Source organism: Harpia harpyja, chromosome 3, assembly GCF_026419915.1.
Source record: "Harpia harpyja isolate bHarHar1 chromosome 3, bHarHar1 primary haplotype, whole genome shotgun sequence".
Taxonomy (NCBI): Eukaryota; Metazoa; Chordata; class Aves; order Accipitriformes; family Accipitridae; genus Harpia; species Harpia harpyja.
In genome coordinates, this window is record NC_068942.1 from 27,585,197 (window position 1) to 27,611,196 (window position 26,000).

Genomic DNA, 26,000 nt, shown 5'->3' on the forward strand with positions numbered 1-26,000 from the left:
CCTCCTGTCAAGGCAATGCTAACTTCAAAGCTAACATCATGCCACCTTGGGTCTCATCCAATCAAGTTCAGTTAAGTCCTGAAGAATGGAGATTGCACCCACAAATACCATTTTAAGGGCTTTGGTAAAAAGCCTGCAGGCTGTGCACAAAATTTCAACAGCAGGAACCTGTATTTGCAAACAACCTTGTTATATTACAAGCTAAATAGATTTCCTGTGACTTATTTCAGAATATTTTTCTGCACTACAAGAGGCAGGAAACAAATCCCTTCCTTAAGGCAAAAAAACCACCACTAGAGTCACCCAGTACTGCAACACCCTGCCCACTTACAAGTTTTAAGCTAAAGATGCCACATCCTCCCAGCAAGAGAGGTGAAGAGCTCTTTTCTTGGGTGAGAAAATTAATTGTAGTTCTTAGGGCCACAACAGCAACTAATTCCTAACAAAGCTTCAGTCTCATGCAACCAGCATCAGCAACAGGTAAAAGGGTATAGTACAAAAACAAAGCATTGGGGTAGTTTTATTTATTAGCAGGGAAGCAGGAAAAAAGTCCTGGTGACACAGTGCCGAGAGAGACTGAAGGGAGTTTCTGGTCCCTTATGGTCTTTGAAGGTGCCATCCTTCACAAAGAGGCCAGAAAAATAACAGTGTAAATACAAAACAATCACTAGGATTTCTAGTGACACAGCTTCTTACTGTTATTACAGGTCAAGATATATCATTCCAGTTGCTAAGCTTAAGCAAGACCCACCCTGAATCAAAGCGGTTTGCCTTCATTATTCCTTGTGGAAGGATATCGCAAAGCCTCAGCAGACAGCTAGAAGCCTCCAGTTGTTGTACCTGTCCATTCATATTCTAGTCTGTTATGTTCATATGATCTTTACGAATCTGATCTCACAGCAGCAATACCAACCCTGCAACAGAATCACACAGAGAAGTACTAGCAATTTCTTGATCCAAAGAACCTGAAGTCACATCTGATATTTGCAACTATATTCACTGGTACAAAAAATCCATAGAGCAGTTATCAGCTACTGGTTGGTTACTACTCTGTGTTTGAACTTGAGCATAGGGCTAGAAGCTGCACTTGAGCTGATGTGTAGAACTGACCTCCAACATAATCCCACTGTGTTCCATTTCCCCTGGCGTGCTACTTCAGCAGTTTCTCCACCTTAGGAGGAAGACAGGGAAGGTCTTCACCTGGGGAGGTACAGCAGCCAGTGCCTTGTCCTAGAGCAAGCTAATACTGTTGATGAGCTGACCCGAAGCACTCTTACACTGACAGTCAGAGGCAAAAGCTGAAGCCTTGCACAGGCTGAAGGCAGTGGGCTATAAGAGTCGTCCGTTTGCTTTACGTTAATTCCTGAGGAAGAAGTACACTATTTATTAAAGTATACAGGCAAGATTAACACAGTGAGAAGACCAGCCATCAAAACAAGTAACACCAAAAGCAGCTTCACAAAAAGTGATGTTCATAGACATTTAAGGTGGTCTCCCAGCCACAGAAAAGATCATATGCAAGACTCTACTGTCTACAAAAAAAACCTGAGTCTGAACAGCTATTAACATCCATGGAATATTTCAGGTTTGTTTCAATAGCTAGTTTGCCCATTTCAATTTAAACTAGACTTTTTTTCTCCCTCACTGCTAAGAGACTTTGTGTTTGAGATTGGCAAGTTGCTAGGGAAGTTAAAGTTAGGTTTATTTGGAGCCAAAACTGTAATAATTAGTTCTGGCTACGCAAATTTCAACACTGCAATCTTTCCTGTTCAGCCTCTCCCCACACTCCTAAGACCCCATACCTGCTACTCTTCAGACAGAAAAGACCAAGTCTTCAAGTCTTCAGTCATATACAGATATCCAAGAATTGTATAGTACAACTATAAATATTGGAAAGTATTTTCATTAATATTATAATCAGAGTAAGTCAATTTTAATCTGGTTGAACAACAGTGTCAATGTGAGTTTTTGTACTAGGATTCTGGTGAGAGATAATTTAACTAGGCTTCAAGCACTACCAGGCATGAAGTAAGTAAACATTAAAAAAAAAAAAAAAACCACCAAACAAAAAAAACCAGAGCACCTCCTCTGATACAGAAATTTATTCACCATTTCTGAATGCCCAAGACATCTGCAATTGTCTATACAAAGGTCTGCAAGCTTCCAATTATGTTATTTTAACTTTGTTACAGTTTTTTAAAAAAAAAAATCTAAAGCAGTTGACAACTCGGGTAATTGCCTTCTTGACAGAGAGATGAATTTACAAGCAGACTTCAGTAGTCAATCTATTTGTACTGAACAACATCCAAATGCAAGCATAACAGAAAAGGTACATTAGACAACAGTCACACTGGTTTTGAACACACCTCTTTTGTTCAAACATCATTAGAAACAGCAATATGAGTCTTACGGCCCTTTACATTTGCAAAGACGGTCACACTAGACCAAGATTGATTGCCTTCAGTTTACTTTACAAGCCTACTTGCTTAAATGGCTAGTCCTTTGATACTGCTGAATATCTTGTCCCCTTCTAAGAAAAAACATGTCATTTTGTGCTTCATCACACTCTTCAACTTCCAAGTAGTTGATTCAGTATTGTTTACTATCAGCGCCCAAATAATACCAGCCTTGCTGCCAAGCAGTAACACAGGCCTAGGAGACTTCTGGCACGTTATAACTAGATACTAAGTACATAGAAATAGCCAGTTATAGCCCCTATAGTCAAAGGGTTGCTGATTGAAATTAACAGTTTTTGATTTTGGCTGCATTTGACAAATCTCTAAGAGGCATTACTGCTTAAGAGATTCAAATATCAGCTTTAGAACAACAATAAAAATGCCTTTAGTCTCCCTCCACAGTGAAAGGGGGGAAAAAAAAAAAAAAAGTCACATGCTTTACAATAGCTTTCAGCATCGTCTACAGACAAGACAGATGGACAAATCTATAGCTATTTCTTTCTCCCAGATCCTTCCAATTCTTGCTAGCTTTACCTAGTTACACACACAGAAGGAGCACAAAGGAATTTCAGTTATTTACCTCTTTCAAAAATTCAGGATGACTTAAGTTACTGCCAACATGCCTTACTATTTCCTACAAACATTAGAAACAGTAGTATAACTACATCTCAGTAGTACAACACTGGGAAGACATCTACTGCCTTATGTAGATGGCTGTTCAGATAGGGATGTAAAGAACAGTCAGTACACAGACAAGCCCTGCCTTGTCAAACGTCATTCCAACTTCATCACTCTTCCAAAAATCTCAGTGATTGCAAAGACAGTTCCAGAACCTTTGATTTTTAGGCTTCTTCCCCACAGAGATGCCATCTAGTCTTTCTGGTAGCTGCAAGACTTACACTTCGAAGATGACATCTGGCAACTACAGCAGGTAGTTTCCAACATTTTAGCAGTGACAGTCAGATTCACAGCAGCTATTTCAACAGTTAAAAAGGCAAATACAGAATAAAAAGCACTACCAGAAACTGTTGCCAAAGTCAGCAATCCTAATTATTGCTTAATGCTTACTCTGGCAGATGTGTCCTCAGCTGTGGTCTCCACCTTCCAAAAGACTTGCAGAACAAAGCTGTCTAATGTATCTGCATACCTCATACCTGAAAAAGTAGGCCAGAAACCAAAGGATGGATTTGCTCTTGATACAAGACCACTAATAACAACAGCAAGATTATTTTGAGGAAGACCAAGAGGTAGCTTTTTTAATTCTTACACAAAGCAAGCATGCAATAATAGTTTCAAGCATGCACCTTTCCTATTTCTCACAAGCAATGCAGACAGTGGTCATATGCTGAGAGCAAGGAGAACTAATTCAGTAATGTAAGACTGAATCAGCAGTAGGACAGCACTAAGTTCTGATGAGCTTCTTTTTGATGCGAGAAGTAAAAGCCAGCAGAGAAGCTTTAATGATATGAAGGAAGAGTTCAACAGTGGCTTTACAGTAGATACAATCAAAGCAGTAAGTAATAAATATGCAAATAGGACCACATTAAGTTTTTTAGGGTCAAAAGGATGTTTATAAGATTTTAAATGATATCTAGCTACCTAAGAATTCCCAGATCCTCAAAGAATAGCAGTTAAAACAGATAGACAAGTACAATCTGCAAGGTTTCAACATCCCTTGGATGTGACTATCTGAACAGAAGCTTAGGGTAAATATAATACCTGAGGTTTAAGATGGACTACAACATCTATGGTGAGAGGAAGGAATTAGCAATGATAGCCTCTTAGCTTTGGTTAAGAACCCATGCTGAATTGCCAGCTATCTGAAAGACCATACTGAAAACAACGGCTTTAAATATTGCCAGAATAAGACCCAAGATAAAACTGCAAATCAGTTAACACAACCAGAGTTAATCACAAAGATAATGTTACCCAACAATTAGGTGAACAGGATTAAAGCAAAAAATAGAACTCAGGGGTTCCTACTGCACAACAGAAAGGAGGATGACAGACAAAGAAGCAAAGCTCACACAAAAGACGAAAGTAACAGAAACTGAAGTGGACAGCATTTCAAAAAAAAAAAAAAAAAGAATCAACTACATGAACAAAAGGAAAAACATATGTCCTAAACATATGTTCTGAAGTAGGACTGACACCAGAGAATTCCTAAATATTTTGTCATGAACAGTTTCATGCTCATGTCTGTAGAACCCAGGATGAAGAGAATCTCTAGTGGAACTGGCAATAGGGAACTCCAGACTAATGACAAACATGACCAGAGATGAAATGGATGCTGTTAGTGGTGCAAGAGGTGAAGGAGACTGTCACAGTCTGGGGAAAGCCATGCAGACAGCTCACAGACTCTGGTTAGCTAATAGAGCCATGTTAAAAATTGCTGCCTCACTGCATACCAGGACTAGCAAAACTACAACTTTGCCAGACACCAGCAAGTCATGAGCACTCAACCACCGCGGATTAAGTGTGAAACATATTAGGAAAAAACAGCTGGCTGCAATTGAAAGAAGTATCCTTCACTTTTCCTTTTCTTTTAGTCAACAGGAAGTTTCAACAAAGACTGATAAAAGAAGGAAGAGTTCAACAGTGGCATTACATGCTCATGGCAAGCTTGATTTTCAACTAAACAACTGATCATGTTTTTTCTTCTGAGCCACATGTCTTCTGGAAGTATACATAAATCTAGACTTCAGGGTATAACAGAGGCATCTAAAGATTGTTCACACAACTCTCCTTCCTAGAAGGAAAGGAATCTACACAGAGTGTCCATATGTGACCACCTCTAAGTCAAGTACCTCTAGACCAGCTGAAACTAAAATAAGTTCATCATTCCACACTCTCCCCTCCAACTATAAGAAAACCATACACTTAACTACAGGAGTACAGGCAAAGGCAGACGGCATTACAAAGCTAATACAACACAAGACTTAAGAACTGCCAGAACAGGATGAGACAAGTGCAAATTAAACTTGAAGGGAGAAAGAAAATAAAAATAAAACCAAAAAACACACAATTCCCTCAACATTGTAAGCTCACATCACATCACACGGTATTTTCATGTCAGCCTTCCTGAGGGACAGGGTGAAAGCAAGCCATGCCTCTGGCATACAGAGAGACAGCAAGGGAGATGTGGTGTTGAGCAAAAGAGAAAATGGAATTCCTCAGAAGTGCAGTCAGATTTCAGTAAGGTGGCTAAGTGAAATAATTTACTAGAAAGATGGAACCTGAATTACAGGTACTAGCAAAAGACAGCCTGGTCAAGAGATTGGCAGGTCCTCCAGAACCTGAACAGAAAAAAACCCAAACTCAAGATACATCAAAGCTTGAACTTATGAAAGAAAGCTCTTGTGACAGAAGAGAGGTATGAAAGTATCAAAGAAAAGAACAGTGGATAAAGATACTCAATAATACAAATATAAGAAGGAGGAAGCTCAGAGTGTCAGCATTGCTGAACTGAAGTGGCAAAAGATACCAAGGACTACAGAGACTTACAAATGATACTTTGACCAGGCGATGATTAGAAAGAGGGAACTCAGAAGACAGGACAAAAATTAGTTGGAGAATTCCAGACTCTGCTATTGAGCAACCCAGCTCCAAGGCCCATGCTATGAACAACACACGTATGGAATTCCATCAGCAAGCAACTCAGAGCAGCATTCAGCATGGAAATCTCAAGTGCCAAAAATGCACAAAACATACAAGCATGATTTTTCCAGAAAACCACCGGTTACGACCCTTTTACACAGTAACCACAAGTCTGGGGACAAGAACAGCTGTGCTAGAAAATTATTAAGAAGAGTTACTTGCAAAATATAAAGATTTATTATCTTTGGTGTAATCCCTATTATATACTTCTTAGGGCTACATACTAGGAAAACCAAGTCTTATTTCTGCGTTTCTGGTGTATGAGATAACAGCATTGTGCAAGGCACTGCACGATTTATGTCTGTGGCGAAAAAAGTAGCGTGCACAGATTGGAAAGGGACATTACATAGTACCATTTCTGGTTGCTCAAACTAGCTCACCATAGCTAACCTCCCGTTGAGGCGGAGAAGGACTGAACAAGGCAACTGTGGAGCTAATCATACAGTGCGAACACCCAGTTGTTGTTCAGGAAGTATTACACTTAAAACAATAACTTACTGTGCAATCATCTTGTTGAGGGTAACATCTTAATGAATCAACCCTAGATGAAAGAGGGATGCGCTACATTTTTTCCATTTCAAAGCCACAGAACCCAAGGCAAATACAAACGCAAATACAGATGTACTTTGGTGCAGAACAGAATTATCAGACCAACCCGAGGTTAAGATTTGACGGCGATATGACCTTTAAAATTCCATTCATCACCAAAGCTGGATCTCCGACACAATTAACATCCAGACTCAAAGAGCCTGGCGCTTACGGGACTGAGTCAACACCGAAGGGCAATGCTTCGGACGCTCAACATCCAACTCTTCTGGCACCTGCCCCTCGCATCGGCACGGCCCGCTCCTGATCGACACCTGCCAGGGCGGGAGGAACACTCGGCCGTCAAACTTCAGGAAAAAAAAAGGGCTAGGCCAGCCGCCGCACGGACCCTCAGCCGCGAGGGGCTCCCGGCTTGAGGGCGGACAGGCGGGAATGGGTTCGCAGCCAATTCCGAGGTTTCCCTGCCTTCCCCCTCCGCTCTCCCCCGGCCGCGCAGCTCCCTGCCGCCGCCCCTGCGGGAGAGGGGCCGGTCGCCGCCGCCGCCCCTGCGGACGTGGAGCCGGGCGGCGGCCCTTGCCCGGGCCTCGCTGCCGAACCCCCGCTCCCCGAGCCGGGACCCCGAGCTGAGGTGTGGGGGGGGGGGGGGAAGGAGGCGGCCCTCCCGCCTCCCGCCTCCGGCCTCCCCCCGCCCCGCCGTACCCTTGGCCTCGCAGTCCGCGCAGTACTTGTTGTCCTCCTCCCGCAGCAGCTTGGCCAGGATGGCCTGGTGCTGCTCGTTCTGCTTCTGCGCCTTCTCCCGGCAGGAGCGGGTGGCCATGGCGGCGGGGCTGGAGCGGGGCCGGGGGCCGGGCCGGTCTCGGCACCGCTGGGGACGCGTCGCTCCTGCCCTGGCGCAGCCACGGGAACCGGCGGCCACCAGCGCCGACTTCCTCAACCGGAACTACTTACGGCCGCAGATGCATCCGCCTCCCCCGCTCGCTGATTGACTGACTGACTGACTGACTGACTCGCTCGTGCCCCCTCTCGCCGAAGAGTGTGTGTGGGGGGAGTGAAAAAAATAGTCCTCCGGGTCCTAACGCCGCGCCGACACGCCGCCCTTCCTCGCGGGGCTTTCCCAAGAGGAATAGCGGGGGCGAGGCGCCGCTCCGCCCTGGCTCGGCTTTGGAAGCGGCACAGAGGGATTAACCTGGAATGAAGGGTCACCTCGCGAGAGAAACCGATATCCGTCCGCCGGCGGGTGACCCCGCCCTCCAGGTAGCACCTGTGTGGGGCGGGGCGGCCCCGCCCCGAGGGAGGCCTGAGGGACGGGGCGTCGCGCCTCACGGCTGGCGGCCGGGGCTGGGCTGTTCCTCCCCGGGTGGCTGTGTTGTTCCTGCCCTTGTGCCGTACGCGGCGGTTGGGGCGCCGGGGCCTTTCTCGTAGTCCCGGGGCTCGCCGTGAGGGCCGGGGCCGCTGTCCTCGGGCCCTGCCGGCCTCAAGCCCGCCCGTCTTCGCCTCACCCCGGTGGGGAACGCCAGGCGGGAAGACCTGCCTGGGTAGGGCTCCTCGGTGTGGTCAGCCTAGGCTCCGTCTGTGGGAAGGTGGATCTGTACCTCCTGCTGTTTTAAGCAATTGTTTTACCTTTGGACTACGAGGTAGCGGTAGTCCGTCCCTCTCCAGGTGGGAACCCGCAGGTGGTAAATACCCCAAATCGGCCAGTGTCGGTGGTATGAGGTAGTCCTGTGTCCTTGGGGCAGGCGTCTCCTTCCCCACACCAGTGCTGGGGAGGGAAAAAAAAAGCTGTTACAGCCTCTTGATTGAATGGGCACTGCCATAGCATTAATTTGTCCTCTGAACTTTCTGCGAGAGTACGTGTTTCCATCTGTAAAAAACCATTATGGGCAGCAGAGACTTTGCAATAAGGAGACCGGGGCTTTTTCACCCCCGCTGAGGTGGTGTGAGGCTCTGAGGAAGGCGGAGTTGGATCCTGGGGCTGCTCTGTGAGTTGGACCCAAAGTACCTGCCGAAGGCGTAGCCCAGGCTGATTTTCTGCGGCCGAGGCTGCGCGCCTCTACGCTTTCCCCCTCTTAAGTACCGTGTCTCTAGTCTCCCCTTTCTCCATTTTGTATTAGGTCCTTTTGCCTCTGCCGAGTACTCTTTTCAGTCTGTTCACCAGTAACATCCTTTTTGTCAGCTCAATTCTAGCTTGCTTTAGTTTTTTTCCCTCTAATCCAACCCTTCTGGAAAGAGCTGAAGCCTATATATAGCCTATAAAATACTTAAGTGAGGCAGATGGAAATTCAGGTCTTTTTGCTCTCAGCCATTAAATTACTGAATCATTCTCTCTATCTTTCTTTTTCTCAGATCCAATGGTGAACTAATTATCCCCTAAGTTTGGAAGAGTTATAACGGAAAGAACTGAGAATACTGCACATCAAGTTAATTAGTAGTTAATCTAGCATCTAACATGGGAGAATGTGTTTAGATCTCCCTCAAATAAAGTAGGGAGTTAAGGTCTGCCCATAGGCTGAGAGTGTCCTGGCCAGTGAGTTATTGGGTATGAGGTTGCAAAATGAGGATGTGGTATTGATGCATAATTCCAAGAGATGGCTTAGCATCCTACTTGGAGGTGGGCATTAAGGGTTAAAACTAAAAATACAGAGTGTCATAACAAAGTTGAGCTGCAGCTGCCTGACCATCGTGCCTAATTCCAAAGACTTACTGCACCAGAAGGAGTGTAAAACGAAATGTTAATGTAGACTGATATTAGCCATACTTGGCTAGGGACTCAATTATTGGAGCACAGAAGTCCTGGCTGCTTAAACATGACATTAAACAGGACTGACTTCTTCTAGCTGAATACCTACAAGCATACAATTGTTTTCCTTTTCTAGCCCAAAGTGGTTTTAATTACTGGATCTTTTGTAGAAAAAACTAGTTTCAGCTAGAAGAGCAGCAAATACCTCTACTCCTTGCCATCATCCTAGGGCTCTAAGGAACACAATGCTTTTCAGAAAGGCAAGAGCTGTGGGTAGGAATTCTCTGAGAGAGAAAAGTAGGTGAACTTGCCCCTCATACACTAGGTAAGCAGCAGCACTGCCATTTTAGAAGAAAACAGTAGTTGCTTTTGCATGTTGTGACAGACTTGATGTGTAAATTACATGTAGTCTGAAACTCTCTACCATATTGCCAGAAGGTATCAAATAGCTTTGAGCAATTGTTTAATTTAATGTGCATCAGTTTCTCTGATTCTAAAATTAATACAGCCATGGAAAGTGGCTATTGATCCAGTTCCTGTGCTTGAAAAAACCTACGCAAGTGCAGAGTAAGTGTATTGTTTGGTGTGTGCTTTGGCCCTTAGTGCCTTAAAACTAGATGTCCTGATTGCCTATTTCCTGGGTCTAACTCCCGCTTTGTGCGCGTGCTTGGGTGGATTGATATGGGATATCCTCTTCTAACTGTCGAGCATGATGTGCTGCTTCTGTTCAGCTCTGAAAATTATCCTTTCCTTCGAAGTACTTATCTGTGCTTCTGTAAAGTAGTAGAAATATGAAATCACCTGCTTCACTATAGGGCTGAGATGAATAGCTTATTAATATTTTAATAGAAAGTGCTTTGAAAACAGCATGCTATAAATGCATTATTAGGTATTTCCCTGAGAACTCAAATGAATCTAAGGAAGACAAAAATGTATCCTTTCTGTGCCTTTGCTGCTTTTTCTAGATCCTAAAGAGAAATAGTGTTGTAGTTGAGAAGTTATTGCCTGAAGCATTTTTCAGAGGGAGAAAAAAAAAGAAGATGTCTTTCAGGATACAGTATGATTTATAGAATGGGTTAAGGTCTGCCCACACCATGCCGTGAAATACAGTGCAGAGAGGCCAGAGATGTCACCACCTAAGGCTCCTTCAGAAGAAGATACACAGTTGTCGTGCTGAGCCTGTCAGCTTGGTGCCCTTTGCTTCACCTTTCATTAAGCCCTGCAGAGACAGCCTATACAGTCCAGTTTTGGAATTGTTTAAGTACATACTCTTGTGTTTCAAGACCTGTATCTTCAGAATCGAGTGAGATTCATGTGGCTAACTGAATTTTCCATAAAGTAACTTAAATACGGGAGTTCTGCAGTTTCCAATACTAGAGATTGTGTTGTGTTCGGTAAAAGCACAGATTTACCCAGCGTGAAAAAGACTTCTTCCTAGCTGTCACTACTTGTTATCCTGTACGCTATTCCACTGTTTTGCAGGGATACCTATAGATAATTTGTGAAGTTCATGTTGTCTTACAATCTGATAGCTGAAATCCACTGAATATAATCTTCCTGGCTGAAATTCGCTGCAACTAGACACCTACCTTATTCAGAAATCATCCCATAAACCAGCTTTAAATAGTATTTGCTAATCAGGACAGTATTAGCATAAATTTGACTTAATGGGGGAGAATGTATCAGGTGCAAAGTTATTAACTGGATTGAAACCAGGTGTTAAAATAGCTGTGTTTTTCTAACACCTCATCCTCAAATATCGAAGTCCAGAAATAAACAGGGTTCCAGTTAGAGTTGTTGTGTTCGAGAATTTCTGATTCATAAGAAGCCTTGGTGCTTCAGATGTTTTCATGCTCTTAAGAAAACAAACAAACAAATAAATATACATATATATAAAAATTCCTGGGAAATGGACTTTTCAATAATGTTCCTGAAACTCAACTCTTCGAGTTGGCTCTCCAGGCCGTGGAGTCTGGGCAGCCCATGGGGTCAGATAACGTGGTACCTGCAGTCCTTGGCTGGCAGAGAACGGCAGAACCTGAAAAGTTAGCCTTAACCACTGTATTTCAGCTAACACTTTAGATGGAATTTCTATCACAGACTTAAGAAAATCTTGAGCTATGAGCCAGTCACCCTGTCTACCCTTGATAGCCAGTGGAGGGAAACAGACATTCCTGGAGGTAGTTTGTCTTGTTCTCAGACAGGTGTCTGACTGACTGGGGTGAGCTGAATTACCATCTGGAAGGGCCAGTGTTAGAAGGAGGTGAATCACTTTCTGGATCGTTTGTGTCTCCTCATTGACTCTAAAGGGTAGAGAGGGTGACCGCCTCTTACCTGAGCGTACAAAAGTTAGACATTTAAGAAATTAATTCTCAGTGTTGTTTTTAATTAATGAGAATTTTTCAGCAATGTACTTTGTGTAGGAAAATTCCTGCCCAGCTCTAGTTCTGGTATTTTCCATCAAAAAAAAAGAGAGGAAGCTATAGTAACTTGACATTACATGAAAAAGCATCTGTATCAGGGAATCTAAAACTATACCAAAGGTTTCCTCATATTTTTATTCTTTGCTTAAAAAGAAGAATCCAGCCTCACAAACAAATTCAACAAAGTGTTAAAAACCACAATATTTTTACAAAAAAGCCCCAGCCTTTGAAAATCAGAAAGTTTAGTTTTCAAAGCTCAATTTTAAGTCTGCTTTGATAAACCTTTTTAATGTTAATATACAAACTATGTGTATATTTGAACGTAATACTTACATTAATTTATGCTTTACAAAACTTAAACTATACAGGACAGAATGTATTGATACTATAAAAAGAATCCTTACGCGATGCAAAAGTTGTTAGGGACGAGACTGTCTAAACCATAGTTGAAAATACTACGATACATAGGAGTAACAAGATTTTATCTCATCATCCCCAAAATGGGTATTAAATCTTTGACAGCCTTGTAGGGTCACTGCAATTGGAAGTCTGATCGATAACCGTCATGGGCTTGCTCCAAGAGTGGCATGAGTCATGTATTCTTACAGTTTGAGCACTTAACTGCCTGGCCAGTGAAGCAAACAGTTACAGTGTCAGCGCCGAGATGGTTAAAAAGTATAAAAGGAACAAGATTTATAGGCGAGGCTGCGTTTTCAATGACTTCTTCTAGTTTCTGTACAGCAGCTTGACTGGAGAGATATTAGAGGTATTAAATTTTTCTTCCAGTTTCTTGGTCCTTCCTTTACTTCTATGCAGAGTCTGAGCACCTGGTATTCAATGAATTATCGACACTATGACATGCCAGATAATGCAGCTGAATTTCTATAGGTGCTGAGCATTTGAAATACACTGAAATCGAAAGATTGCAGTGTGTTTGCACTCCTGAAAATTAAGACAGAAATTCTTGAAACTAGAAAGGGATCTCCATCTTTTATGAAGTGGCATCATCTAGTGACATCCCAGCACATGATGATGCTTCACCAACAATCTTGTTTTCTTGAGAGTTATTAGTAAATCTGCATTGTAATTGTAAATACAAATTAGCACCTGGGAGGTGACTATAAATTAAACCGATGGATGCAAATGACTAAATACATTTCAATGAGCTTTGCTGTCAGTCATAATTGTGTAAGCTCAGAAAAAAAATACCATACTGTAGAGCTAATATGCATATATACAATTATGTTTTAAACTACTGCATGTATTTGGCCACTATATTCTAGTGTGGATTATAGTGTAGGATAGTGTAGGTGTAGAATATAAGGAAATGGAAGCTCCATATGGTTCCAATGGAAGCATGGAAGAGATCTTAAAAATTAAATGCTTTGCACTTTCCAAGCTCACGGCGTATTTTCAGCTATTTAAGGCTATGTGTATGTTTCAGCCTGAATCTTTTCATTTCAATTTATCTCATTCTAAGATTGGGCTTTTTGAACAGAGAGACTGTTAGATGGAACTTTGTGAGTCATGCATTTGGCTTACTCAGGCTTTGAGGATAAGAATAAGCCTTAGGTATCGGTAGTCCTTGATATCTAGCCAAGAAGAAGAGCAATAATCAGATGTAAAATCAGTTGCAAAATCATAAATTTGAAAGATTAGGGAGAAATATGGAAAGAAAATACAACGAGGGACAGCTGAGCTCCATCATTATTACTGTTTCATGTGCTACTGTGCAAAAGGTAGTCTTTGAAGCTTAAAGTGTTTTGTTGATGGGGTAAACGACAGGATAGACACTAAAGCTAGGACAGTGTTTGATCTTGGCTTCACATGGAACAAATCTTAATTTTAGCTCTTCAACAATAGGAACTGTGATTCATTTAGCCCATTTTTTCACCCCAATGAAATCATGAACTTACAGAGAGTGCAGGTTAAAGACTAGCTGATGAATTGCAAGCTTCAGACTGTTGCAGACAGAAGAGAATTTATATATACATAGCTTTTGAGATGGTTTTTCCTCTGTAACAGTGTGTTTTTCCTTCTCTTTTCTGGAGTACTGTTTAAATACTAGTGTAAATAAATCAGTGTGTATCTTTTCAATGCCCCTTATGATAAGGAGCAACTAATAATTGCATGTTAGATCTTGCCTGTTTGAAAGTCTGCAGTGGTCCTGCCAATGCTACCTATTTTTGTCTTAGTAGAATCTTCCTCAGAGACGTGGAAATGTTGAGGAGAAACGTTTTAAACACTTTGATTTTATCTTTTCTCCTTCAAGATCATTTCATACTAGGGGAGACTGAGGGGGTGGGGTCATAGCAAATCATACTGGCTTCTGAGTTTCTCTGAAGTCCTGAGATGCTGAAGAAGGATCATTTCTACTTCAAAAGCTGGATATTTTTAGTGAGTAGTGAGTCTTTTATCAATAAAAGAATGTCCATAGCACTCACAAGCTGAGCTCATATCTGCAGGAGAACATGTTTCTCCTCAGCCACTGGCTACTCAAGAAATGAGAAAAGTGATTTGCTGTTAAAAAGAAAAAAAAAAATCTCTTCCTTCAGCCCTTCTGTGATCAATCACCTGAGGAGAAACATACTTCAATATGTTCACAGGGCAGTGGCTACATCTGGCAGCTAAAAAAATCTTCTGGGTGGCTGCCTCCTGAAGCATGAAATCAGTGATGGTTGCTGTGATGTTTTCCTTGTTTTGTGTACAAAACTTGCAGTCATACTGCACAGGAAGTGGGATGTCAGGAGAATATGAGCTCTGACACCAAGAATTTGCAGTTCTTGAAGAGCTGCATGGCCCTGCGCAGTGCGTGCAAGAGAACAGGATCTCTCTGGACAAGCATCTCACTATCTGGGATTCCCTCCAGCTCGCTAGCTTGCTTCACCTTTTTCCTGCCTCGCTTTAGGCTGATGCTGGAATTCCCTCTAGATCAGGTTTTCACAGAATAGGGAAGTTTTTGTGGAAACCCCCTTGTAACTGCATTGCTTTTCAACAAGTGTTTTTCTCTCTGTACAGAATCTATGTTGGTCCTTTGCTCCTCAGCTGTTTCCTTCCCCTGTTGTGCTGTATGGTACTGGTTATGCCTGACCTGGCATGTTTGTCTTTACTGACATGGGCCCAGATAGGTATGTCATGTAATAAAAAAAGAAAAATTAACATTGCAATGTCTGTGCTTTTATTACTATAGCATCTTTGACATCAAAGTCCTGCTCAAAATACTAGTACAGTAAAGCAATGGGGATTTTCTAAAAGCCATATTATTTTGATTATTTAAAAATAGACTTCTCTCTCTAGAAAGTATATTGAATTTTCTCTTTTATGGCTTAATGATTTGCTGTTATGACAGACTTAATCAATCTGATGAGTCCATGTTCAACGTTCTGGCAAATATAACCAGCCCTGGAGTGTTTTCTTACTCCCCAAAGGCATATTGTTTCTGTGTTTATTTCATTCTGATGTTTTATCTGGAAACCGTATTTCTTTTTCTTGAAGAAAAGTGTACTGTCCTGAGACGTACGTTGAAAGCCATGTGTTTAATTTACTGAATATGAAACAATCTTTTTACTTAGAAAGTAAAAGGAGAAGGTTATAGAACAAAAAGTCCAGCTAGCTAATGGGTGCAGAAGTTAGAGAGATGAAAAAGGAAAAGATTAATCACATAAAAATCACAGCGCAGATTTAAAAACAGTTTGTAGTAATAAAAAAGACTGCTAGAGACTCCAAGACAAATCCTATGTCTCATTTCTAAAAACAATCTACACAATGTCCATTTGTTTGACTGCAAGATCAAGATCTACTTTCCATAACTCATTTCTTTCTTCTGAATCTTCATTTTGTGTTCTTTAATGTCACTTGTCTGTCAGATTATTCTAGGGCCTTTGAAGTGCAGAAGGATGGTCTATTTTCAGGCTTTACTCCCATGCAGAGTTCCAGTATGCGCTGCAAGTCTTTGAGGGAGGGATTTGTCTCCTGAAAAATATGAAGCATGTTACCGAGTACTATAAAATAATGAATAAAAAAGAAAGCAGAGAGATTCTAGGCTAAAAAAAAAAAAGTAGATGTAAGTGTATCTTGTATGTCATGTTGAGTCTACTAAAGAGGATCATTATTTAACAAGCACTGCTTTTTTTTAAATTTCCGTACTTGATTCTGTGAAGACAGGAGTAAGTGCATGGAGCAATAGAACTGACGGTTTCTGTTCCTCAGCAAGTGCAGGCCAGAGCCCACAGTATGGAGTGCTAAGTACCTTTCCTATTGCAGGAAAGGCAAGAAAAACTTTTAAGTCATGCTGTAACCACTGCTGCTTCATACAAATAGCTTTAGTATATTGCTAGACCCTGCTCACATCCTTGGACGCTGTGCAGAAGGGGCCTTTCTTAATTGGACCAGTTGCAGGAATGACCTGGAACATGCAGATTATTGAAATCAGGTGTCCAGTGTAACACTTGTCAGGATAATTTAGACTCAGAGCTCTATTTAAATGCTGTTGTGTTAATACAGCACATTTAATAATAGTCTAGTGCTAGGCAGGACATAATCACTTGTTCTCTAAAGGATAATTTGTAATGAGCAATGTTGTCCTTACAACTCTGATGATGTGAGATCACCTCTGAATCTTCAGTTTAAATGACACACCCAAGGTCAGCCATTATCTCTATGTATTCTTACTATCATATAGTCTGATAGGAATTGTCTTGAATATCCACATGTAAAGCATTCATGTCCGTGACAGCTTTTTAATGCCAGATAAGACTTTTGGTGTTCTCTTTATTATGAAGTACAAGTGGGCAGCCTTAGCAGAAGGCTCTTAATAAGTGAATTAACAATAGTTAAGATTAAAATAAAATCATTGTGTACTTCTAAGTGGTGTCAAATAGCAGATGATAGAAAAATGCTACTGCTGCCTGATGATACATGGACAGTTTGGCCAGCTCAATTTATAGTTCTAACAGATCTTAGATCTTACCTAACTACAACAGTTCTTAAATTCTGATAATCGTGCAGCTACGTAAAATGTCATCCTTTTGACACACTATTTAGTAGAAATCCTAATTGGAGTGCTAAGATGGACTGCTGAACCCCTTCAACTCACTCAGGGAAGACTTATGATGATAGTATGACTTTTAACCAATGGAAAAATACAAAATAAAAATGGATTAAAATTGCATCTGAGGGAAGGGTGTTGGACAGGTGTCTTCCTCTGCTATTTCCATGGGAGAGCGTGTTTTTTAGTTTGATTAGACTTGGATGTTAATAAATATTTAGTTTCATTTCTAGTTTGTGTCTGTTTTCCATGAAATCTCTCAAGATCAGCAGTGGGTTTTTCTGTCTCCCTGATGATTCTGAAGTCCCCTGTAAGTCAAAACACTGCAAGCAATTCACAGCTTCCTCTGGTTTCAGCTGAATCTCCCTGCCTGCGCCTCAGATAACCAAGGAGAAAATTCCCCTGGGTGTCAAACCAGTATTGAAATTTATCCATGTCAGTGTTATACAAGTTCCTCATTTTCTCTGTGACTTTCCCTCTTTGCATTTCAGTAGTTAAAGACAAGGTTTCATGTCCTTCAAGTTGCAGCATTCAGAGACATGACAGATTAACTAAGCTTTTTAAGTGGCTATCTAATTTCGGGGTGGTTTGCGTGACATTGATGGCGTCATTTAAAACTACAATTCTGAGCTTTTTCATCTTTTTTGTAGCACACATTTCCATAACCTACTTGTATTGTATAAAAGGAAAGAAAAAATAATTTCCGCTGGCTTTTTTTGGACTGAAGATCTAACTACCCAATTGCATCAGCCTCACTTCTGCACCACACAGGCAGATGTGTCAACACTTGTAATGTGGGTTTTCTTGTACTTTCCTGTGCTGTGTCTGGTGGTAGAGGTAGCATTTTTGTCTGGATGAAATGGGTCTAATCCAATACAGGCAGACCCACGTCTGGTTTTGACTAAGTCGTTCCATCTCCAAGGGCTTAGTTTCCCCAACTATAAGATGAAGATAAGGTACTGGCCTCCTTTTTAAAGTGGTATCAGATTTATAGAGGTGAAGTGCTGCTAAAGAACATTTTATTATCAAGTCCTGCATCCCTGGAGCTTGGATTAAGGTGAAGGCATTTGCCTTGTGCTCATTTGTTCTTCCTGAAATATCTATCTGCTTTGTATTTATTTTTAGAAGATGGCATGGATTTTGAGGTTCAAGGAAACAGTTGCTTCCTGCACTGGAGAGCAGCTATCTCACCTTGTTGACCCTTTACAGCATCAAGCTGTCTCAGATACAGGAGAGTTTCTGGCATGACTCATCCTGGAATCGCAGCTCCCAAGAAGATACATCGGGGGAGCAGAATTGGAAGGTAAGCAGGTTTTCCCACATCTGACCCCATTTCTGGCTGAGACTAAAATAGCCCATGTGTCTTAGATTCTGTATCTAGACTAGTACTCTTAATGTACCTAATTCACAAATCAGTTTGGGGGCATTAGAAAACAGCCTGATGCGTATTTCTAGAGTACTTTGTCTGTGAGAAATACTACAAGAGCCATCAGTATGAGAAATAGCAGATGATAGAAAAATGCTACTACTGCCTGATGATACATGGACAGTTTGGCCAGCTCAAGCAGGAGATCTACAGTAAGAGGCTTTGCGAGTCCCCAAGACTCTGAGGTAAATATCTGGGAGGAGGCTGCGGGACCCTAAGCTACAGCTAAAGCCAGTTTGCAGCCAGCAGTATTTCATGAAGTTTGGGAAGTTCTTGCCGCTCATAAAACCAGGGTGAAGACTGCAGAGCCTGCAGAGCTGTCTCCAGCTGAGAGGTGCCCAGCTGGTGGGTACCAGCTGGGCTTGAAAATGCATGCACTGGGTGCTCTATATGCCTTGCTTTAGCTGTGGGACTTACATATGTGGAGGTGCCTTCTGTTTTAGTCCTAAAGCTACCTTCTTTCATCTGTGGTCAGAACCAAAAGGTCATATTTTCTGCTGTGGAAAAGCCCCTCTTTAGTAAACTAAAAATAGAGAACAAATTTTTTTAAAGTATTTTTACTTTTATTAATTCAAATGTGGATGAAGGAAAACATTGAAAAATATATCAGATGTAATCTGCATGGTTGGTAGAATGTGAAGCTTTGTTATTAGTGAATGATTGATGTGAGGAGTCCTACTGTTTTCTTTTAAAATTTCAAAGATAAACAACTTCCATAGATGCAATTTGTTTAAATTGCACTTTTAGCATAAACACTATGAAAAAATATTGGCTGTTATTAGAAAAGTGAAGAACTTGATAGTAAATTGAAATTAAGAAGAAATGGGATTTCTCTTCCTTCAACTAACCTGATTTTAATGTTAATGAAACCCTGACAAAAAAAAGAGATCTCCAGGAAGGGTAAAAACTGAGAAAAAGTATTGACTGCTACAGGAAAAGAACTGTTTTAAAGTGGTTAAAAGAGCCTAAGGTGTTGCACAAGCACGGATGAGATTGCTCCTTTTGAAAAGAAGTTTTATTCCGGTCACATGCAGACATACTTGTTCTGAGGAAGATGCCCAAGAACTGACAAAGTATCCACATCCACACACTGTAAGAGAGACTGAATGTGACACACGTGGTTTAGTGTGTTAAAACCAAGAGGTCACTTGCTTGAGGACAGTGTGTGTTTGTTTTCACCACACTCTAACTGATAGATGAAGCTTATGAGTCTTCTCCCATTTCTCTCTCCTCCTGTGTGGCCTCCAGCGGAGCCCAGTTACGTAGCTTTTTCTGACATGTGCCCCCATGCTGTATGAAACAGCCTGCAGATGTTGACTGCTAGGGAGTCTGAGAAACGGACTCCTTCACAAACAGGTTGACCTTCACCTGGCTGAATGGTGTTATCTCAGATTTTGTTCAGATGTCTCCAGTTGTGCAAACTGTTGATGTTACGTGTCATCCTGGCCCGGATGCTTGTGTTCCTCATTGATTCTCTTCGTGTATTTCAGCTTGCATTGTCTTGTATGTGCAATGAAAATAATCCTTTCTTCTTACTGTAAGGGTTTAGATCAATAATTTCTCCAAAATTCTGCTGATACCTATTTCTTCATTGAGGGAGAGGAGGGACACATGTTAATCCAACAATGAACCCACAGCAATAGTGTCAGCAGCCTGGAGAGCAGAATGGGACCTCAGCACTTAGTCTTTGCTCTGATACTTTCTCAGGCTGCACACAGTATCCACGTTTCTTTGCCTTCAAAAATATCTCAGATTGGTGTCCAAGAGTATCAATACCTGTACACTTTGTTAGAGAGGTAAACTATGTGAATATATCGCATTTGGGTTGATTCTTAGTCAAGAAGTATGTAAGGGGTATATGTACAAGCATATTTCCAAAGAAATTTTTAACTACTATTGTCCTCTGCAGACCCTGATGCCGTACTCCATGCAGTAACTGGCATTCCCCACCATCAGCCAACTATAATAAATCCCTTCATACACAGTCTTCATTGTTCTTGCACTCTTCCTTGTTTTTCTTGTTCTTAAACACACTTCAGCTACCACTGACGTGGTTTAGTTCATATGACACAGCCCTCTGAGCACTGTTGACCATAAACAGAGAATGTTGATTACCAAGTATTAGGCTCTACGTATTTTCCAAATTCTTCCCACTGTTTACTGATGATGCAAAGGAAGCATTTTGTGCCAGTTCTGTGACTGTTGCAGAACAACAATACAGCCTACAAGTAGAAGAGCAAACACCATGAGGCACAGAGGCTGCACAAGCCTCAGCTGGATAAGACGACTAAGAAATATGGGCTATATTTGGCCAGGAATTGTTTTTAATGTCAGGGATACAGCAAACTGTGCATAGCTGGGGAGAAACTAAGAATGACGTAGGCCTCCAACCTCTTGTTTGGCACATGCAATTAGAGGGTGGGATACAGATGATGGAAATTAGACGCTGTTCCTATTTGAATTTCAGGTGGAAATAAAAGTCGTAAAAAATAACATATATGAATAGGATTGAATGCTGTATGAATAGGCAAAAGCAAGGATTCACCTATGAGTGTAAATTTTGAAAACAGAACTAAGCAAAAGACTGATATACTCAAGAGAGATTTCTCCACTGAGAAATATAACTGCATCTGACAGCATTTCAAATTTTCTTCTCCCATTACTCTAAAAGCGTAATGACATTGTTATTACAAGTGGGAAATACCCAACATGGCTTCAGCTGAATATCTGCAATGAGGAAAAAAAAAAATCTTTATTCACATTGGATTCAGTCTCACATACGTTAAAGTCAGTAGAAATGTTACAGTTTATCAGGTCTCTAGTATCTTAAATTTATTCTCTATATTACTTTCTTTAATGATGTTTGTCTTTTTATTAACTATCTTTTTCCACTTAGGAAACACTACAAGTCCTCTTGACTAATCAGAGCATTAAAAAATCAACTGTAAGAAACAATTTCAGAGGATAAGCTGATCAAATGCTCCTTAAATTGTTTCCAAAGCTAATTTATACCTTTGTATATTAGTTCTGTCTCTTGCCAATTTATTTTGTGTACAAGACATACGACTGCTTGAGAAACACAGGGCCTGAAAGAGAACTGTACTGCAAAACTCCATATGCTTAAAAGCTAAACTGTAAGACCATGGTAAGAGATAATGGAAGACTGAAACAGAAAATTGTCCCACCATTGTTCCACAGTGCCTGCTATGAGGGGACTTTTACCAAAGCACTGGGTGGTACCTCTGTCAGGTGAAGGATACTGGCCTAGCTGGATTTTGTGTATAGTTCCAGCAGGTACTAACAGTTCTTTAACAGTTTGGTGCATCCCATCAGGATTCCTCTTTCATGACCACAAAAAATGTGCATTTGCTAAACAGCTTCTCCGTAGTGGACATGAGACATTAGCATTTGCTTTTTACACTAGTCTTGATCTGCCTGTAACTTTTTCAGTTTTCAAAATGATATAAAATATTTATAAACTAACCGAACTCCAGAAGAAACACTATTAGCTGTAGTTTTACTACATAAAATATTTTGTTATCTATCAAGTTTTGATGCATTGTGAAATGGTTTCATGAAGCGCCAACCTCCCACACAGGGATGAAATCTGCAAACACTTCTGTATTAGATGTGTATATATATATATGTGAATAAGGATATGCAAATGTATGTAGATATTCATGTTCTAGAAACAGTTACAGTTTTTCAGTTTCTGCTCTGCGTGGGAGGCTGTTATTGAAATAATTTCCTTCCATGGAGAGCAACAACATACACATTTTGTCTTGCCAGAGAAGACCAGAGGTCTGGTACTCAGCAGGAAATGCTATGAGTCCAGACTGCTAGCTATGTGGTGGCTGAGGTAGTTCAGAGGGCAGCTTGCACATGGGGAGATTTAGGTTGGATATTAGGAAAAATTTCTTCACCGAAAGGGTTGTCAAGCATTGGAACAGGCTGCCCAGGGAAGTGGTTGAGTCACCAATCCTGGAGGTATTTAAAAGACATGTAGATGTGGCACTTAGGGACATGGTTTAGTGGTAGACTTGGCAGTGTTAAGTTGATGGTTGGACTTGATGATCTTAAAGGTCTTTTCCAACCTAAATGATTCTATGATTTCTTACTGTTCACAGGAAACTAAGCTGACTGGCTTCCCACAGAACTTGCTCTTGATGTATGCCACCAGTGATGCACTGTAGTACATTCCGTTGCTCATGTACAAAGTAAAAATAACCCCTGCGTGCCAATCAATGTCAGCAAATTACCAAGGCATCAGTGGCCAGTCTCCAGTACACTGAACTCTTCCTAGAATCCATGGTAAATCCAGGCCTCTTGTCCTTGAGTCTAGCAAAGCAGCATAGTCATGCTAAAACTGGCTCTGATATGCCAACTTCCTTGGAGACAGCCTAATTTAAAAAAAAAAAAAAAAAAAAAAAGGCGAGCAACACAAATACAGGCTTAGGAGAAGTCTGTTGTGTGTCCAGGAACAGTACGACATCCAGACCACTTCTGAAGTTTTATGAATGTCTGGCTGTTGAAGTAGAGCAGATGGAAAGGGTTCTGTGGACTACAAAGTGAAATTTGGGCTGCTATTCCCAAATTAGGTTGTACGAGAATTTCCTACAGACCAGGAAGCCCAAAATGTCAGAGGGGTTTCTTGCCAAATTTCCCCACCCCCACTCATCATGTCATTCCATACCTTGTCATTTCTCTCCCAGCAATCAGCAGATGATGAAGCAAGTTTTCTCCCAAAGACCAGGCGCAATTATTCTTTCCTCTGCTGAGGGCTAACAAACCAATGTCATGTTTTCTGGTGCCACTGTGGTCTAAAATAATGCCAGCACCGTCATTAATGCTGCTCTGCCATCGGTTGAAAGGACATAACCCTTTTTTGTTCCCATAAACCGAAAGAAAAAACACATGCACTGCTGTGACGGGGAAAATCCTGGTGCCAGTTTGGATGTGGAAACCTACTCCTGCCTCCCCTCCCTCCATGCCTGCAGCCAGCACCTGCTGGCAAAGGTTAGCCCACCCGCTGGTGAAAGTGCTCGTGGACCTCAGCGCTGTGCACGCAGGGCCGGCAGCAGAGGTGCTCCCACAGTACTCCTTTGGTGAATGGTGGTGACCGCTTCCTGGGCACCCACCACTCCCTGCTCCGGTGCCCGTCTGCCCCAGCACAACTAAGCTGCCGCTGGTGGCAAAAATCCAAACATTCTTCTTCTCTTCAGCCCCAAAGTATATGAGGCTGCGGGCCAGAAAACACAAAATGAGGCATTTTAAGACACAAGTATTGCAATATGTAACAACTGGTTAGTAATACACAGACAGAGGGTTACCTCAACGAGGTGTAGTGACACAGCACGCTAACGTAACGCTCCGGTCATCTCATTCCCCCCCCTTGTTTTCAATAATATGGGGAAATTAAATACTTTTTATTCCCTTGCATCCCTGTACTGTTGTGCTTTCTGGCTTCCTGCAAAGTACCAAATCGCTGCGCGAACCCTGCTTAGAGTATTCCATTTTTTCTCCTCGCACAGGGTTTGCGGAGCACAGCAGGCCTCTGCGATACGGCTGGTATTACCCACACTTCACTACAAATAGTTTTACAGGAAGGACCATCTGGTCGTCAGCTGCCCAAATGCGCATTTGCTTGCCCTCCTCCACCTGTTCAGTGTGTAATTCAGCCTTTTCCTGCCAGGTGCTCTCCCACCAGAGGTCCTCCTGAGCGAGGGGACGAGAGGACGCAGCACATCTCCCGGAACAGCGGCAGGCACAGATGCCTCTCCGAGATCTCTGTTCTTAAGGAGGAAAAAATCCCAGCTTATCTTCAAAATGGAGGCGATGTATAGGACCAGAAGGTAACTGCCTAGCTCAGAGATCAACCTCGTGTTATTCCAAGCAACTGCATCGCTGCTCAAATGGAAAGGTCAGGTCCAGCATCTGAGCCGACATCACGCATAGCAGGCATGCGCATCACTGATGATGTCACTATGTTCTGGGAAGTCCATTTACCCGAAGCTCTGTGCCATTTAAGAGACGTTTCTACCCACAGCCATTCACAGGTGAGCCAACAATGTACCTGCCAGTCAGATCTGTACTACCTTAGCACTGGGTTTCTCTGTGCAAACTAAGCCATCAACCTCTAAAAACCACCTAAATGACTTGTTTCAGAACTGCCCCGACATACCTGTGTGTCTGTACTGGACAGACTGGACCACAGCCACGTGCTCTGAAAAAATGTTTTAATAAAATAACTGTAACAGCTAAGCCACCTTCAACAATGCCCAATTAAAGGAGGCCTTAAAATGAGTTTGGGTTTATGTGTAAAACTTTCAGGGAGACTGGTGCTGCTTGTTAGAGGCATCTCTTTCTCCCTCTTTGCATCCTTGACTTCCCACAAGAGCTACATTTTACTAGAATAATGAACCTGAATGTGAGAGTCAGATGCAACTCAGGGATGGAGGAGTTCCAGTCCACAGGGATTACCTTTTTTATTTGACTGTCAACAAGATCTTCACATACAAAACACAAATTATCAAAAGATTTCCTTCAGAGAAAGGAGGGAGAGGGAGAAACATCTGCAATTTGTAATTAATTTTGTGACGTATCGTGTTACTACCCCAAAGAAACTATGGGTACCTATCAAAAAATAGCTTCAAGCATGGCAAGAATTAAAAGCAGGATTAAATAATATACAATTTAATAATAATAGAGCTATAGCTGTCATTATGAGGCAGAAAAAAATGACATCACCATATACAGGGAGGATGAAGCAATATGCCTGCCAGACCAAACAGTTACCTGTCATTATACTGCAGTCCTATTTCAAGAAAAACATCTGGAAAAAAATCTAAGTATCACACATACACACTGTAGAACTTCCAAGTGAAAGCCCTGGGGGGAAAAAAAAAGAGGCGAGAAGCAGGATGCTCCCTGAGCTAAGCAACATTTGTTCACGTATCTTCTAGGAGACAGTGAAATTTTCCCCAGCTTTCAAATGGAAACTGGAAACACACCATCCTCTGTTCTTTAAGCTCTCACGAGGAAGTCACACAGACTGAGGGTTTGCTGAGCAAATGTGTTAATTTTTTTCTAGTCAGCCAGTTTTATCTTGATACTGGCTCCCTCTTTCAGCAGCGCATTGGATGAAGACAGTTGTTAGTTTGACGCACTTCACCCTTTCCTTGTTAGGGAAGAAAACCCCACAAATTCCTAGGTCTGAGATACTTGCTGTCACCTGATATAAATATATCCAGTGTTACCCTCTTGGCTATATGATGCTTTAGGGAGCATCAAAGGCATGTTTGGGAGGTTGCTAGACAGAAGGAATTTAAAGTCTTCGCTTCAGCCTTCTTCCTCTCACTTTAAGGGAAGCAAACTCCCTTTTACAAGGCACTTAAGAGCTGGCCCTGAACGTCCCCTTCGCTGCCAGCAGCGTCTGGGAAGGGCACAGGCAGCAAAAGCACTGCAGGTCCTCTGAGAAGGAAGCAAGTAGTTTACACCTCATGGTCACCGACACCGCAGCTTCTCTGCTGTCAGCACCAGGAAGCTGACATCTATCTAATGGTATCTCACTTAGGACAGCCATTTATTTACACAGCCTTGAAAGTTAATGGAGAGGACACACTTAAAACTTCCTCCCATTCACCATCTGTACTGAAGAATTAATCTCCCCCTACTAAGACAGGCTATTTTTTAGAGGCACCTCCCTCCA

At 41.9% G+C, this 26,000-nt stretch overlaps 2 protein-coding genes and 1 long non-coding RNA gene across 10 annotated transcripts in view; 1 reads left to right on the forward strand and 2 right to left on the reverse strand.

Moving 5' to 3' along the window:
• SMAP1 (small ArfGAP 1) overlaps positions 1-7,606 on the reverse strand; it is a 97,526-nt gene extending 89,920 nt beyond the window's left edge. For both annotated transcript variants that reach the window (XM_052781782.1, XM_052781781.1), the window contains exon 1: positions 7,359-7,606. In XM_052781782.1, the coding sequence (XP_052637742.1) occupies positions 7,359-7,476 (118 nt within the window). In that variant the 5' untranslated portion in view covers positions 7,477-7,606. The remainder of the gene's footprint in view (positions 1-7,358) is intronic.
• Positions 7,607-7,655: 49 nt separating this feature from the next.
• On the forward strand, positions 7,656-24,595 carry LOC128139427 (uncharacterized). The gene is made up of 3 exons (XR_008234379.1): positions 7,656-7,913; positions 17,992-18,169; positions 23,985-24,595. It is a non-coding gene; the product is annotated as an uncharacterized LOC128139427 (long non-coding RNA).
• The window catches only part of FAM135A (family with sequence similarity 135 member A), a 116,145-nt gene continuing 105,119 nt past the window's right edge, over positions 14,975-26,000 (reverse strand). For all 7 annotated transcript variants that reach the window (XM_052781790.1, XM_052781788.1, XM_052781789.1 and 4 more), the window contains one exon: positions 14,975-15,791. The gene's annotated coding sequence lies outside the window, so the exon portion shown is untranslated. The remainder of the gene's footprint in view (positions 15,792-26,000) is intronic.